The sequence below is a fragment of the Daucus carota genome, chromosome 4 (genome assembly GCF_001625215.2).
Source record: "Daucus carota subsp. sativus chromosome 4, DH1 v3.0, whole genome shotgun sequence".
NCBI lineage: Eukaryota > Viridiplantae > Streptophyta > Magnoliopsida > Apiales > Apiaceae > Daucus > Daucus carota.
In genome coordinates, this window is record NC_030384.2 from 17,748,681 (window position 1) to 17,766,351 (window position 17,671).

Consider the following 17,671-nt stretch of genomic DNA (forward strand, 5'->3'; position numbering starts at 1 on the left):
CGGAGGGAGTAATTGATTATAATAATTAAGTAACAATTGGATGGATATGTTACGTAATAATACTTAATATTAAGAATCAATAATATAATGACTTTTCTATAATTATATATCAAGTAGAGGCATGATCAATTATTTACAACAATTTTTTGAACTTGTTTTGCTCTTATTTGTCATATATATCGTAAAAATCAAGTATTCAAACCTGTTGTCTCCTTTATTATACGTAACTAGCATTTTACCCGTGCTACGCACCGAATGGTTATTTTTATAAAATAAAAATAAATTTGTATACTTACAAATTCAAGTACATATTGTTTTATCATTTATATAATTTTATTACATAATATAGGTATAAATTTTTAAGAAAAATAATATTATTTCTTAAATACTCTGCTCAACACCCTCATATTATATGAAATGAAAAAATCATATTTTCTTTTCAATCAAATATTATATAAGGATCGACTATCGTTTAGAGATCATGGAATGCGAATGCAATCCCTGCTCCCGGTTTCGGATCCAAAATCTGAATTATCTCAATTTCATACTGAATCCTGAATTTGCACCGATGTTGATCTAAACTAATTTGTTTTTATAATATGAGATATTGAAAACTAATATGAGAATAAAAAATGTACATATAAAATTATATTATCGTCAACAATTATGTAATATTTATGTATGAATTTTTTTATAGTATATATGAGGATTGGGGAGGCAGTTAGTAAACAGGGAAGGGAGCTGGGCGAGTAATTTGAGGGCCATAAATTTTTTCAATTTTCCGTATTAAATAAAGTAATGTCAGATTAAGGTCGATCGGGTCGGGTGGATGCATCCCCTGATATCAGTCATTATTATTATAATATATAATTTAATTAATTTGTACGCAAAAATTCATTTATATCCGCATGATTAGTTTTCGTTGCCATAGTTTAGAAAATTTGTATGCACTTAACTTATTTACGAAGTAATATAAATTATTAAATTCAATGGAGCATGCCTTAAAGGTATAAATTTGTAACAAAATCACTCATGTAAATAAGATTTTATGAATTTAAGAAGATAAATATATTTTATTTTTATATCTATTTTAATCACGAACATAATGAAAATTTTGTCCTAATAAATTTTAAAGTCATTGTGAGATTTCTATATTGGTCGTTCTGTATGTTAACTTGTGTTTATTTTATATTATTTTTCTCATTATAATTATAAATTTACACTTATAAAAACGATGTTTATATTAGAGGGTGAATATCCAATATAACTCATTTTCTGCGCATATTGTCCATAATGATTACCCACACTAAAATGGACCAAAATAACCACAAAGAGTCGCATTCTCTGAATGCGAATACTGAGTGCGGATCTAGTTAATGCGCATGCTTTGGCTGATTTTGTGCATGAGCATCAATCGTGTGTGAGGATTAGACTAAATTTTGAATCTGCTTGCAAGTTACGCATATATAGTATGCGTGACCAACAAACACGCATAGTCAGAATGCGTGTCATTTTTTTTTGTTCGCTTTTGAAAACACATATATGATCATACATACAGCATCACGGAGTCCAAAGCTATTTTGGATATGAAGAAATATGCATGGGTTGTCTTTATTTGGATCAGAAGTACCCCGTAGTGGTTAAATCACTTGATTCATATACGCGCATCCTTTGAATGCGCCACTGATTGGTTAAAAGAGGCATCAAAAAGGCATCAAACTCGACGTTTGTTATTTTGGGCATGCATTACATAAATATTAGTTATTTAGGGCATTTTCACTATATTAGATGAGTATGAATTTAATTTTATAAAATATGAAATATTTAATTTTATATCATATAATACTCAAAAGACCATGTATATCATGTAATACATGTTAATATTTTAACCACCGCAATAAATTAGAAATATTGTTTAGTCATATAAAAATTTATGGGTGGACTCGTATAAAATTATTTTAACCACCGCAACAAATTATAAATATTTTATATTTAATTTTATATTATATAATACTCAAAAAAACATGTATGTCACGTAATACATGTTAATATTTTAACCACCGCAACAAATTAGAAATATTGTTTAGTCATATGAAAATTTATGGGTGGACTTGTATAAAATTATTTTAATTTTAACAATATTGTAATATTTATGTATAAATTTTTTATAATATATATATGAGAACTGGGGAGCCAGTTAGTGAATGGGGACGCGAGCGGGCGAGTAATTTCAGGGTCATAATGTTTTTTAATTTCCTCTATTGAATAAAGTAATGTTGGGTTAAGGTCTGTCGGATCGGGTGGAACATGCCTAATATCAGTCGTTATTATTATATTATATAATTTAATTGATTTATACGCATATTCATTTAATTTGCATAATTGTCATTATAGCCATATTTCTGATAATTTGTATGCACTTAACATATTTATGAAATAATAAAAATTATTAAATTCAATCGAGTATACCGTAAAAGTGTATATCTTGTAAAAATTCACTTATGTCAATAAATTTTATGGATTTAATAAAAAATTTGTCTTAGTAAATTATAAAATCACTGTGAGGTTTATGAAAACTGGTCATTCTGGATGCTAACTTGTATTTATCCTATATTATAATACCTGAGTCTACCCAGGTATGTAGTTAACCAATCACATTATAATTATATATTTATAATTATAAAAACGATGTTTATATTGGCTAAGTGTGAATTTAATTTTCTAAAATAGTAAATATATAATTTTATATATCATATAATACTCGAAAGACCATGCACGTCATGTAACATGTTAATATTTTATCCACCGCAACATAAGGAAACTGTTTTTCTTTGCCATCGAGTAAATAAAAAGCTCGTTCTAATCTGTAGGGTGTGGAGACTCGTATAATTTTAAAAAAGATTTATCAAATTGATCTAAACATATAATTATTGATTATTCATATAAAAAAAATTTAAGGATGGACTCTGATTTGTTCTAAAATTATCTAAAGTTAACGAATGAATATCATTGGCCTAAAATAAAGAATGATATATTAGTACTAAATTAATTCCTCTTTTTTTTATTGGTTAACATCCTAAATAATTTATTTTTTCATAAATTGAATTGAATTGAATTAAATTACTTAAAGTAAATCTCAAATTCTATTATTATCTAATTAGATTATTTTTAATTAGATAATGAAAAGGAGTCTAATTAGTTTAGTTATAATCAGATAATGAAAAGGAGCTGATTAATTATATTGTATAATAAAAAATTGTATTGACTAACTCATGATTAACTTGTATGTGGTTAATATTTTGGATAAAATTTAATAGAAGAAAAGTTGGATGATGAATAATATTACTGCTAAAATAATTCTTTTTTTTCTGATTGGTTAACTGCATAAGGTGGTTGAAAGAAAGTTGAAGAATTAATATGATTGGTCTAAAATTTAGGAATGACATCTGATCAGTCCTAAAATAATTCTTCTTTTTTGATTGGTTAACTGCATTTGAGGATGGACTATGATTTGTTTTAAAATTATCTAAAGTTAACGGATAAATATTATTGGCCTAAAATAAGGAATGATATATTGGTACTAAATTAATTCCTCTTTTTTTATTGGTTAACATCCTAAAATAATTTATTTTTTCATAAATTGAATTGAATTAAATTGAATTAAATTAAATTACTTAAAGTAAATCTCAAATTCTATTATTATCTAATTAGATTATTTTTAATTAGATAATGAAAAGGAGTTAGTTGAGTTATAATCAGATAATGAAAAGGAGTTGATTAATTATATTGTATAATAAATAATATTAGTGCTAAAATAATTCTTTTTTTTTTGATTGGTTAACTGCATAAGGTGGTTGAAAGAAAGTTGAAGAATGAATATGATTGGTCTAAAATTTAGGAATGACTTCTGATTGGTCCTAAAATAATTCCTATTTTCTGATTGGTTAACTGCATACAGTGGTAGAAGGAAAGTTGGAGAATCAATATGATTGGTCTAAAATTTAGGAATGACTTCTGATTGGTCCTAAAATAATTCCTCTTTTCTGATTGGTTAACTGCATACCTGGGTAGACTCAGGTATTATAATATAGGATAGGATAGGATAGGATATATTCTAATAACCATTCAGACGTCTTCTTTATTTGTAACATATTCTAATAGTCATTATTATAACTAAAACATATTTAAGCATTCTTATCATAATATTACCGATATCTAATTAATTTTTTGACAAGTTTATTTACTAATATTTTATTCAACATATTAATTAAAAAGATTTATTAACACAACTAATAAATAATATTTATAAATTATTTAAAAATCTATTTTAATTAAAAATACATGTTATTTTAATAAAATTTTATCTGCACAATAAAATTAAATATTAAAATGTCAAATATTATAAGTCACCCATGACATGGGTTATAATCTAGCTTAATATACATAAGTAGAAAATTAAGTCCCAGTGTGCTATAAACTATTGCATTAATCTGGTCGATAATCTGCACTGCAACAAAACGAGGTCTTTTGCAATTGGAAGATGCACCTGCCACCTGATCCCAGCTGAGAAACGGACATTGGGCAACACTTAGAGGGGTATATTGGATTGGGATTTTAAAGCATTTTTTTGCATTCATTAAATCCGAGGGTATTCGATTGGGATTGTTTGAAATCCATTAAAATCCTGAGGTATTCAATTGGGATTTTAAATTATGCTACAAAATCTGGTGGTATTCAATTGAGATTTTAAATTATGCTTTAAAATCTGATGGTATTCAATTGAGATTGTTTAAAATCCATTAAAATCTGATGGTATTCAAATGCTGATGGATTTTTTTTCATTTCATAAAATGATGGATTTTGTGGCATTCTTCAGTGTATTTTAAGTTTTTTGAATTCCCATCAAATTCAATGGAATTTTGAAGCATTGTACCTAAATCCAATCAACTCTGCGACATTTCATCAAGAATCCGCACAAAATCAAAATCTCATACAGTCCATTAAAATCTATAAGCTAAAAACAATGCATTAAAATCCCAATCGAATACACCCCCGTAAAACTTTATTCTACATTCTCTCTGTGTAAAATACTTTTATTTTGTCTGGCTATATTGTACTCGAAGGGTTACCCGCCTCCTTTCCCTCTACCAAGAGCCCTGGGAGGTCTTAAACTCATACATAACTTAAGTGGATGCTGAAGACACCTTCCAAACTATATAAGTGGAATCCTCTGCATTAAGTAATTACAATTGCATTAGCAGAAAGTAACCATTTAGTACACTGTAGACCTAATGGATGTTGGCATGTTTGGTGTCTGGTGTAGTGTAGTTGATTGTTTATTACAGGATATATGTACACATGCTTTGATCCCAAAATAAACAGTAAAATTGCAAACTTATGTTATGTGCTACAAGTTAATGCAGATCTAAATCTTTAATATATTGTGTATGCAATAAGCATGCCTGAACTTATTTAGCATTAAGGGAAAAAGATAAGGCATGGCTGAACAACTCAATAAGTATGGATGATGTACTTGTACCATCTTTTGCATCATGATAGTAGGGGAATTTTTATACTTTTACTAGTTATGTCATCTCACCTGGTAATATACATGTCAACTCCTAAAAGTGGCAGGAATTGTTGCTTCTGTAAAATACTCCTTCCTGACTTCGTCCACCGAGCAAAATCTCACCTTAAAAAATTGGTTAAAAGATAAGAATCTTGCAAACTTCAAATGGAACACACACACAAAAAAAAAAAACATATCCACAAACACTGGTCAGGTAACATCAAAACAAATGTACAGATGTCAGTGATAATTAATGACTTACTTAATTGCAAACTTATTAACTATTTGTATCACTCATTATAAACATGGTTTCTCTTTAAATGTCTTTCAGCATAAAGCTCAGGATATTTGAAACCATGGAAATTTTACATAAGTACTGCGGCACATTCGCATAGCATGCTAAGCATTAAGTTTCAGGACTATTTTTAGCGCAATAATGTGCCTCTGTCCGATATATCCTTTTTAAACTCCATGGAAAACTATCCTAAGAGGTATTTTTCATCAAACTTGGAAACCACAAACTAAAATTGCATTTTAAATGACAAATTGAACGCAGTACTTAAAAAATGCATAAGCCTTAGGTGCTGAGCTATTCGGAGTGACTGTTGTTGGCAACAAATAGCCACATGTGTTCCTCTGGTAATGGATTAAATGCAAGACAAGTCATAGAAGAAAATCATAGGCAGGATTTTATCCTCGGGGTAGTTCTTGGTCAAATTGTAAGAAGAATGTCAACAACATTTACTATGAAACAAAAGAACCAAGTATATTATATATAAACTAAACTTACCAATGAAGCGTATGACTTCAACATGGGCTTCACTAGCTGCCAAATTGGCTTGAATACAAAGGGAGCTTCCACAAAAAGGACTTGGCCTAAACGTTTTGGATAGTAGTAGTAAAACACATCAAACTGTCAAGAAAAAAAAAATCAAACAAATATTAATCACTACGGCACTGGGGTATGTGAGTCTCCACGTTTAGAAAATGTCAACAGGAATCAGCTCAGTACCCTCTTTAGATGAAAAAGACTGTTAAACAAATATATCCACGACTTATGTTCTTTTAAGTGTCGAGATAGTTCAGAATCTGACTCACAAGTAACAGCATGGCGAGCAATGAATTAATGTATTTATTGATAAACAATTGAGCATGTCAAGGCACACATTTAAATAAAAAAATCTCTTTTTAGTCAGTTCAGTCAAAATAACTAGTAAATCTGCCAGATAGTTTTTATATATTTCTAAGCCACTTGCCATAATAGGAGAAGCGAAATATGGTATGACAACAAATTACTTAAGAAGACTTTGAAAAATATTTATCCTGAGGAAATAAGAAGCAATGACAAAATACTTCCAAATCAGAAATTGTGTTGTGGCCTTGGTCAAAGACTAAAAGATATATACTTCACCTTAGTAAGTAGTAACCCTGTAAAGTAGGATCGAGTTCTTGTTGACATATAGCATAACAATATGGACAAATATCATCCAAAGTTAAATAGCATTCCATTCTATCAACATTACCAAAAAGGTGACAAACTTGAGATCAGCATTCTTGGTACCAAATCCCCGCAGATCAATTATCGTAAGAATATCATTTCTCCCCTCTGGAAGTCTACTCAATGCCTTCTCAATCAGATATACACACAATTTCTCATCTTCAACTGATTCCTGCATCCATCCAGCTTTTATGGTTAGACCTCCTTCCAGTCTAATGACAAATACTTGATAAGAAATAGGTAAACAATACATATATACATAAAATATATTAAAATCTACTGTATGTTGCATGGTTAGTCTATAGGTTGCTTGAGTAGTACTAAAGATGATTTCAAAGGCATTCTGATGGCTTCTATAAGCACCTAATGCAACAATAGTCAGTAGGGTTTTTATATAAGACAGGATAATGTCAAACATTATATAATAAACAATGATTTCATTTGATGAACTGTTCTATATATTATAATGTCAGCATCCACTAAATTCATTAAAAAAAACGGAATCCAGTTTACCCCAGGAATATGTTTGGACGCATCAACCATCATCACTGGCCTTTTATGGACATCAAGAAAGTCATGCAAGTAAGATTTTCCAGTCTTAGCAGCAGATCTGACGGAGTCTTCAGACAACTCTGCAACACCAAATTCTCGACGCCATTTCTGACATGTCAACCCCAGAACAGTAAATGAATTCTAATGGCATTTTGATATATACATATTTGAACAATATGTGTAACGTGTCAACAACTCAAGGGCAATACAGTATATTTTTAACCAGTTTCCTATTAACATCTTTGCTCCAATACAAACCTCCTTAAAATATAAACTACAAATAATATTTCTAAAAAATCTAGATCACATCGAAATATAGCACATGTGGCATGCAAATTGATCGTTGGAAGATGAAAAAAAAATACAAAAAAAGCTCACCGATTGATGGGAAAAATCGAATTAAAAATGGAGGGGTTATGTAGGATCATGTGTAAGAGGGTATATTTTAATTATGTGCAGTGCCTTTTAAGAGGCCATTAGATTAGATTAATCTAAGGGTCTGGATTAAGTCTGTAGTTTATACTCTAATTTTGGTTTGTATTTGAGCAATTGCCTATATATATAGACACACACAGAGAGAGGGGGAGACAACAATATATCAATAAATTCTTCCAGAGCATAATAATCCATACTGCACTATTAAATTTTTGGGTACCATTTAAATGTCATTCATAAATAAATAGACATGAAATTGATATCTTACAATTGCTTTAGTCAATTTTGAAACAGTTTCATTCACAGAAAACTTGCGGTCCTTCAGAAACCACAGGATCATCTCTTCATCATCTCTTCCGCATTTGCCTACAGGTAGACTGTGATGATCTTTTTCAAGCTTCTCTTTTACTTCCAGCACCAACTGCAGTCTTTAATGCGTGAGATAAACAGAACAGGATTTGTTGTGTGACACTACTTGTGTCATCATTCATGACCAGAAATTGCTTTAATCACTTTACTCAGTAAACGCACCCAAAAGTGATATGTGTATATGATGAAACAAGTAACTGATTTGCGTGGAGATGCCTTATAGAACTTGATTTATCTCACAGGTTCAATAGGAGTTGACCGTCAACTCCTCAAAACAAATTGATTTCTTAGAAGCATTGAGCACATTTCATAACAACTAACTATAAACACGTAACAACATAACAGTTAAATCTTCTAAAGCCAAAATCACCTTATCCATACTTTCAACTTTAACCAAGAAATGGCCAGAAACCCGATGTTTTCAGATAGTATTCAAGTATCAATCAAAAATGTATAATCAAACAAATCCTGAAATTAAGGGTAACAAATCACAATGTTTAATATTCAAATTTAAATCCCATAAATGATATGTTCGATTACCAAATAAAACAAAGCATCCACTAAATTTTTTATTCTGGAAGCATATACACTCATTTAATCACATTCCAAAACTTTTAAACGACACCAAAACAAACCAAAATCCATAATTCCCACCCTAATGAATCAACAAATTAAACACCCCTAAAGCTTTCTGTTGCTTACTACAAGTGGGTCATCAACAAGTTTTCATCTTTTTACCTATCATGCTCTCCACAACATTTGTAACAAAAATTCTTAGCACTAATCATCAAAAACGAGCAACTTTTAAGCAAAATATAAGCAGAAAAAGAAGTAGCTTACCTTGTGAGAATCACTAGTGTTCAACTGACTGCGCACACTGAAGCTGCGACTTGAATTCATAGAGACAAGTGGGGCCACAAAGGAGCGGCAAGAAGATGGGTTGTTCAAACGCAGAGCCATGTCTCAAGATGAGAAAATGTGAGTGCGTGTGTGTGTGTGTGTATACATACATATAAATGGGATGCGTGTATGTATAGTTTAGCGTGTATGAATCAAATTATAAATGGGCTTTGCAAGCCCGGACGTGAAAGGTGGGTTTTTAGTATTTGGTGTTTTGGGTTGATGGTTAAGTGAAGCCCAATTATAAATGTATGAGCTTTTGGTCTGGGGAATGGAGGGATTGACGATAAAAGGGAAGACTGGATTTCAATTAATGACTCAGGTTGAGAACATGTTAAATTAAATATGTATCTTCATCTCAATTTATTAAATAAGATAAGATTGCTTTTGATAATAATATCGATAACTTAAGCTATATTTATTTTTGTAAAAAATTTCAATTATCATATCTTCGATTCACTTTTTTTTCAAAAAAAATCTTATATTAATTTACAAAAGTGTCATTTATGAATTACACAAAAGAGGGGGCATGTGCGTTTATGAGCTTTTGGTCTGGCGAATGGAGAGATTGATGATTAAAGGGAAGACTGGATCAGGTTGAGAACATAATCAAACCAAACCAAACATACCGAGTATATCTCGCTTAGAGCACGATCTGGGGAGGGTAAGATGTACGCAAACCATGTCCCTACACCGAATAGTAGGGAGGCTGTTTCCATGAACACCCCCGGTTTAGTGCAAAACAAAATATTGTGTGAGATATAGGTAAATAGTACCTTAGCCCATGATTTCTGACACATGGGACCTACCTTTATCGTGAATACAGCTGGTAATGAATGATCCGAGCTTTGTCTTCAAAATAGAGCTCCACAATATTCCAAACCTCCTGTCGCTAATGCATCTATCAATGTCTGAGCTGAACCTTACCCTTAAAGCATTACACCATAATACTCATAATCTCTGAAAACCACGAGACCGAGTCTCAACTACTGTAATACCCCGTCTCCAAACATTCTTATCTAACGTCATATCACCTGTGAGATTCAGGGCTCCCATGTCTAAACTTAATTGATCAGTCCATGTCCGTCAAGGCCGACCTCTCTTTCTCTTGCCCCGAACCGAGATGTGTTTAATTAAATTTGTATCTTCACCTCAATTTATTAAATCAGTTTGCTTTTGATAATAATATCGATAACTTAAGCTATATTTTTTTTTATAAAAATTTCAATTATCATATCTTCGATTCACTTTTTTTCCACAAAAAAATTTTATATTAATTTACAAAAGTGTCATTTATGAATTACACAAAAGAGGGTGCATGTGTGTTTATGGATTCTTTATGAATCAAATGAAATTGTGACTACAAACGTAAAATAAGAACAAGTTTGAACCTCAAATAAAAATTTAATAAATATTATAATGGTATAATTTTATGTAAGAGATAATGTAATATAAACTGTAATATCAATAACTCAACACTCTGATAAGACATGTGAGTTTATGAATTTTTTATGAATTTATCAAATTAAATTGTGGCTACAAACGTAATACAAGAACAAGTATGAGCCTTAAATAAAGGTTATAGCGGTATAATTTTAGGTAAGGCATAATGTAAAATTAACCGTAATATCGATAACTCATCTAACAAGACACTGTACAATACTTAAGTATGATACATGGACCGACAGATTAAAGAAGATTAAAGAATATGAACATACAGGTTCAGACGATCGTGTAAACTGAAGCAATCACAGAATTACTGAAAAAAGTTCATTAATATATTTAGGACTCAGTGAGAAATAAAGTACAGATTGTTTCCGGAGCAGAAGTTGTCTACTGATTCGGTATCAAGTGTCAGTGGAGTACGATATCGACACCCTTATTATTCATAATCAGAATATGAAATATTTTTAACCTTAGATGGACTGGCCAATTCTATTTATCAAAAACAATTACGAAATTCGATTTCAGTATTAATTATTTGTGAACTAGAACAGTACAATAAATGTCAACACATATGAAATGGTTCTTTATATTTATTTAATAGAGAATTGATAAAGTCAGGTAAGATGTTCTAGAATCAAGCAAGGGCTTTCTGAGAGTTTCTAGAAGTCAACAAGCTTTCATATAAAGTCAAACTAGAAAGTGGCGCCACGAACTCAAATATTACATTGACATATATACATTTATTCATGTGACGCCAAATGGTATTCACTCTTATTTAATAAAGAATGGCGTCCATACGAGTAATGTTTATAAGTATATGATCGTTTGCAGTGGCAAAAAACACCAAGTAAAGGAGTAGCGCAGAGAGCATCTCTAATGTATGGAACGCTAGTTAATTGAGTGTCACCTATATACACACCCTTAGTTACTTGAGGCGCTAGTTATGGGAGATAGTTTTTGGTCAAGTAAACTAGTGGCGCTACTCGATATATATATGGAAACTGCTACTTGCACTAGATGCACCACTTGACATAAGAAATATCCAAGTTAAGTCAAGGGATGCCACCTCTTCTGTTGTCTTTGAGTATTAGTAGATAGGGATGGGCAGGTTCACTTCGGGTCGGGGATTGCTATACCCGGTCCCGATACCCGAATCCAAACTTAATCCCCATCCCCGGTCCGATCCCCATCAGGGACTATTTTTCGTTTCTCATCCCTTGTCTGATTGGGATTCGGGGATACCCACGGTGATTTGAGAATTTATAATTTAAATCAAAATTTATATTTAAATATTCATGACTAGGATTAGTTTTTAATATGTTTAATTAAAACCTAATTATTTTAATTTAAACAAATTTTCATTGATTTAATTATGACCTTTTTAATCTTAAAACTTATATTAATAGAATTAAATATTAAAAAAATTCAATAAATTAAATTATATTAAATATAAAATGTATTTTAAGTAAAACACATGTAACTTTGCAATAGTAATTTAAGACAAGTGATTGAAGCATTTATTTTAATTTTCATATAGAATTTAGGATCTTTTATTTTTGTTTTTGAATAAATCAATAATCAATCTAATAAACATAAAAGACGAAAATAAATTATTATGGTGATGGCAATCGTTTACATTTAATTTACTGACATACTCAAGTAATAAAAACTTTTAATGGTAAGTAAAATGTAAGATTCTCTTGTGAAGGTGGTTTAGTCATTATCCTCTGAATATGGTTACCCAAGATCAACTCCAACAAAGATAATTTTTTTTTTCCAAAACAATAAACAGGTGATGTGAAAATTCATGACTGAAGTTGCACCTAAAAGGATATATAAACATATTAATAAACAATTATAATATAACATATACTATAATAATCAGGTCGGGGATCAAGCCGACAATCGGAAAAAATCAGGTCGGGGATTAGGGATCCGGCCGGGGGAATGTGAAAAACCGTACCCGACCCAATCCCAGATTTTTTTTTCAAAATCGTCCTCGTTCACCGTGCCGTACCCGAAAAAATCCGCGAATTCCCGCACCATTCAGTGCGGGGAGCAGATCAGGATTGGCGTGGGTCGGAGTTAATTCTCATCCCTATTAGTAGGCGCCAGTTGAAGATATGGAGAATTATTCTAAGTGTCAAGTGCCATCCAACTGATACATACATGGGAAGACAAAGGGCTCACTTGCTTAACCAACCATGAATATATTTGAAGTTTATAAATAAAAAAGTGTTTTCATTTGAAAACTACACACAATTATATTGTGCACACTACTCAGATAAACACTCTGCAAAGTATAGTCAAGATAGATTGATAATATGCCGAGAGATCTTGTGATTGATAGACTATTTTCATTGAAGCTAACCTACTTATTATATTTGTAGCTTCCTCGTAGTTTATATAATACACAATATATTCCTTGAACTTGTCGGAGTACTGATTATTATTCAAACGAACATAACAAATTAATCTACAAATGATTTTAAATTGAGAATCTGGTAGTGACATATTCAACCCACCCTCTACGTCATCTCAAGACTACTAATTGGTATCAGAGCTTACTGATCGATATACAGATTTGTGATCCATATTATTAGGTACATTTAGAAAAGCTTGTTTCGTGCATTCAAATCGTAATTTATTTGAAATCATAAACTCCCAGAAACTTGAAATCAAGGTACCTCCATTTGACAAAGAAGACTATAACAACTGAAAAAAAATTTCTTTTTATTAAGAATGCAAATTCCATGTATATTGGAATTCTCGAGAATGGCATGTGCATCCTAATGAAGATAGTTCCTGAGTCTGTTGATGGAGTTAGGATTCCTCAAATGTCTACTCCAAAGGAACCATCCGAATGCACTGATATAGACAAGGGATTAGTCGCGCTAGACACGAAACTGCAGCTTATTATAATTGAGGTAATGGATAAGACAATGTCCCAATTAACCTCTAGCGGTGAGAATGTCAAACAAATGTGGGAACTCATTCAGCTGATGATGAAAGGAACCGACAAATTGAAGGAGGACAGATATAACTAATCCTATCGTAGCATAATGTCTTAAAAATTTGACAAATTTTACATAATTGATATATAATATAATTTAGTTTGTCATCTTCACGGTATCTCCAATGCTTGAAAATCCTTTATTTATTTTTAAATGAAGATAATACTACGTAAATCATGAGTGTTGACCCCCTTTATCACAATTTCAAGCAATAATACCACAAATAACACATCCGGAAAATATAATCCCAAATATCACTTTATAACCTTATATCATCTAATGTTTATAATTTTTTTAAACACTACATGATGTAGTATTTGCCTGCCTTCTTAATCCAAACCCATGAAAAAAATACATGCAAACCCTAAACTCTGTTAGCCCAAACTCATTGGAAAAACTCATGCAAATTCTAAACAAATCTAACGTGAACGTTACGTTATCTGACGTATGAATAATCTCATAACATATGACTTAAACGCTATAGCGTGTAGCGTTTTCTTATCATAAACCTAACTTAATATGATATAATGTCTTGTTATGATATTGAACACCATATTTTCGGGATGTGATATTTAGGACATATCAACCTCAACATGTAGGATTTAGGACATTTGTCGTAAAGCATTTCGTTTGGTTTGATTGGTTTTAATTCAGTATCACCCTATGTTTAATTAACTAACAAATTAAAGAAACGGTCTTTCTAATGTGTGCCCAAAGGCACACAATAATCACTAAATTCTATAAAAATGGCCTATTCTGATTGGTGGAGTTGATGTGAATGCAGGGGGCCATTCTCATTTATTATTCATCCACCAATCAAAAGGAGTTATTTCTATTGGAGTTAGGGACTATTGTGTGAGAAAATCCCTTAAAGAAAAACAGAGTTTGAAACATATCAACCTCAACATGTAGGATTTAGGACATTTGTCGTAAAGCATTTCGTTTGGTTTGATTGGTTTTAATTTAGTATCACCCTATGTTTAATTAACTAACAAATTAAAGAAACGGTCTTTCTAATGTGTGCCCAAAGACACACAATAATCACTAAATTCTATAAAAATGGCCTATTCTGATTGGTGGAGTTGATGTGAATGCAGAGGGCCATTCTCATTTATTATTCATCCACCAATCAAAAGGAGTTATTTCTATTGGAGTTAGAGACTATTGTGTGAGAAAATCCCTTAAAGAAAAACAGAGTTTGAAACCAGAGACTCGCAGAAGAATCAACTACATAAACAAAGGAAAAGTTTTTTCGTAAGAATTTAGGTAGTCAATTTAGAAGATACAGTAGATAGTCTAATCAATACATCAAAGACATGACATCTTTAGTTCCAGATTGGAAATTCTTGAATGCTTTTAATCAATACTTTCGTCATATGATTATGTTCTTGCCGACAAAAATGATTATGTACTTTCAACTAAATTCAGCTCTTTTAATTTCGTTGAAAATATACTGCCATTATTTCTATTTATTTTTTGACCATTTCATTTTCTTATTCTTCTGACTAATAATTTGTCAGTGAATAATTATTACTTGGCTACATTTGTCTAGTGCTGCAAGTGGGAAGTAGAGTGTAATTCCCATTAGATAAGATTTACTCCCTCCGTCCTCCTGAGTAGTATACATTGGGGGACGGGGACGCGGCACGGACTTTAATACTCCTGTAAAGTGTAGTTGTGTAATTTATTTTTAAAATTTTCTTTTTCTGAATTAAAGTTTAAATGTTATATTTTTATTCAGAAAAAGAAAATCTCAAAAATAAGTTACGGAACTATATTTTATAAGAGCATTGAAATGCGTGTCGAGCAGTTGAAAAGAAACGTATATAATTAAATGGGACAGAGGGAGTATATGTTTAAGTCATCATATGTATTTTGACTCTTGGGGACCTCTTCTATGTAATTTGCTGATGAGTGGAAATTGGAATCATATCTCCTTCTGTTTGTTGGTCCATCATCTGGTTGTTGGGTTTCAGAAGTTTGCATACATTTTTATTAGGTATAAAAATTTACATAAATTTAAATATTAACGCACATATTCGTCATAAGACTATCAGTTTTTACTGTATTCGCTAAATCTCGAGTTGCGGAAGTTAAATTGCCTATCATACACTCAATTCAATCTTTAGGCAGTGTTCTGAAAATTCCTGATTTAAACGATTATTTCCCGATTAATCTCCGGCTGCAATGTTGTTGTTCGATTCGGGTTTTAAAATCAGATTAATCCTTATAATTTTTTTAATCGGAATATATATAATAATTTATTAAAAGTAAAACATTACATCATTTTAAATATGAACAATTATAGAATTTATGATATAATAAGTATATATTTGTTAATGAATAACTAATATAATAATAATTAAATATTAAATAAAATTTTAATATTACAATATATCCGATTTTCTCTCCGATTAATCTTTAATTTCCGGAAAATCCTAATCCAAAATTGAGAAATCAACCAACTAGATCCAGTCCCTGATTTTACTATCACTTGTTAGTTAAGACATGCGGTGAGTGGTCAAAACACAAAACTATGGTTGTAGGCTCTGAACCTTGAAAAGTAAAATGGAATAAATGAGTTTGCATGCTTCAGAATCATCTTTTCTTTTAACATATGACCATTGTTTGTACAAGTGTTCTGGGGGACCAAAAACTAAAAACAGTTTGTCCAAGACAAGTAGCCAGAAGCTCTTACCAACAATTAACAAAGAATCAATATTTTATATTTACACTTGTGTTTTGATAGCAAACAAACAAGATTACAATTGAAAAGTTCTCATATGGCTGACATCCATGAGATTAGATCCTTTTCACTCCAAGGTTTTACTTAATTAGAGAGTATTTTTCATTCTGTCATGGCCTTTTATAAAGGAAAAAGGAAGGGTATCTCATTCCAAAAGATAAAAATAAAAAGCACTAGAATTCATGCATAAAGATTGAGCCATGGCATCTTCATTCTTAAAGTAGACACTAAGATATATAGTGGTTTTGCCATTTTCTGGTACATGCAATAGGAAATGCTCTCATGCCTGTCATTCAAGTGGCCTAGAGGTGGGATTGCTTTATGTTTTTGACTTGTAAAAATAGTTCCTTACTGTATAATATTTATTACTTTGGTATTAGAGGTTAGTAATTCACTTTGAAAAAAAGGATAAATCAGAGCCGAGTTGATATCTGTAGACGTACAAGACTTGCGCATAGATCGCAGATCTGTAATTTTAAAATCATTTATATGCATATATACAAAATAGGACCCCGAAATCGACTATAACCAAGTCGAGTACAAGACATGAAGAACTAACCAACCACATTGAGAATTAAGAAATAACGTCTACATCATACCAAGGAGGGGTTTAGGGCAAAGACAAGGGGGCCAACGCCACCCTAGCATAGTACCTCTGTAAAAACGAAAATGAATAATTTATTTCAACTGCAAACAATCAATTTTTGGTGCTCTAAAATACCGGATACAAATAAGGGATACTCTCTGTGATAACCTCGTGCGATATTGGTTTTGCTGATATTATGTCTGTATTTATGTTTTTTCACATGTAATACCTTTATGTTAGGTAAAATTTAATAGAATTGGTTTCAGTTAGTAAAATAAATTATGTATTTGAAATCTTTATCAAAAAATATATGAAATAAACTTTTAAATTATGTAAACTGAGTTAAATGAGTGAGATATATTTAAAATTCATAGCCGAATTTTGATCATTTATATTTCACTTAGTTTGACTCCGTTTATACGATTTAATAGTCCATTTCATATATCTATATATATATATATAGACTCATGATCAAATAGAAGTCACTCTTAAAATAAAAATTAAAAACTAGTTTCCCTACCACTATTTATAACCACGGGTATCACTAATTTATACT

At 31.0% G+C, this 17,671-nt stretch overlaps 1 protein-coding gene across 2 annotated transcripts; it reads right to left on the bottom strand.

Moving 5' to 3' along the window:
- Window positions 1-4,934: 4,934 nt before the first annotated feature.
- LOC108216144 (CRAL-TRIO domain-containing protein C3H8.02) lies at window positions 4,935-9,436 on the bottom strand. Of its 2 annotated transcripts, XM_017388824.2 has the most exons (7): window positions 9,264-9,436; window positions 8,323-8,475; window positions 7,581-7,727; window positions 7,093-7,239; window positions 6,360-6,482; window positions 5,600-5,692; window positions 4,935-5,230 (listed from the first exon to the last, which is right to left on the bottom strand). In XM_017388824.2, the coding sequence occupies exons 1-6, from the start codon at window positions 9,381-9,383 to the stop codon at window positions 5,615-5,617; spliced, it is 768 nt and encodes a 255-aa protein (XP_017244313.1). In that variant the 5' UTR covers window positions 9,384-9,436; the 3' UTR covers window positions 4,935-5,230; window positions 5,600-5,614. The 2 variants fall into 2 exon arrangements, with proteins under 2 accessions (XP_017244313.1, XP_063948688.1); XM_064092618.1 differs by lacking the exon at window positions 7,093-7,239.
- Window positions 9,437-17,671: the final 8,235 nt, after the last annotated feature.

Coding starts and splice junctions, on each gene's coding strand:
- LOC108216144 (XM_017388824.2), bottom strand. CDS start 9,383: ATGGCTCTGCGTTTGAACAACCCATCTTCTTGCCGCTCCTTTGTGGCC. Junction 8,476..9,263: donor ACACTAGTGATTCTCACAAG/GTAAGCTACTTC, acceptor TAAAGACTGCAG/TTGGTGCTGGAAGTAAAAGA. Junction 6,483..7,092: donor TCAAGTTTGTCACCTTTTTG/GTAATGTTGATA, acceptor TTTTCTTGACAG/TTTGATGTGTTTTACTACTA.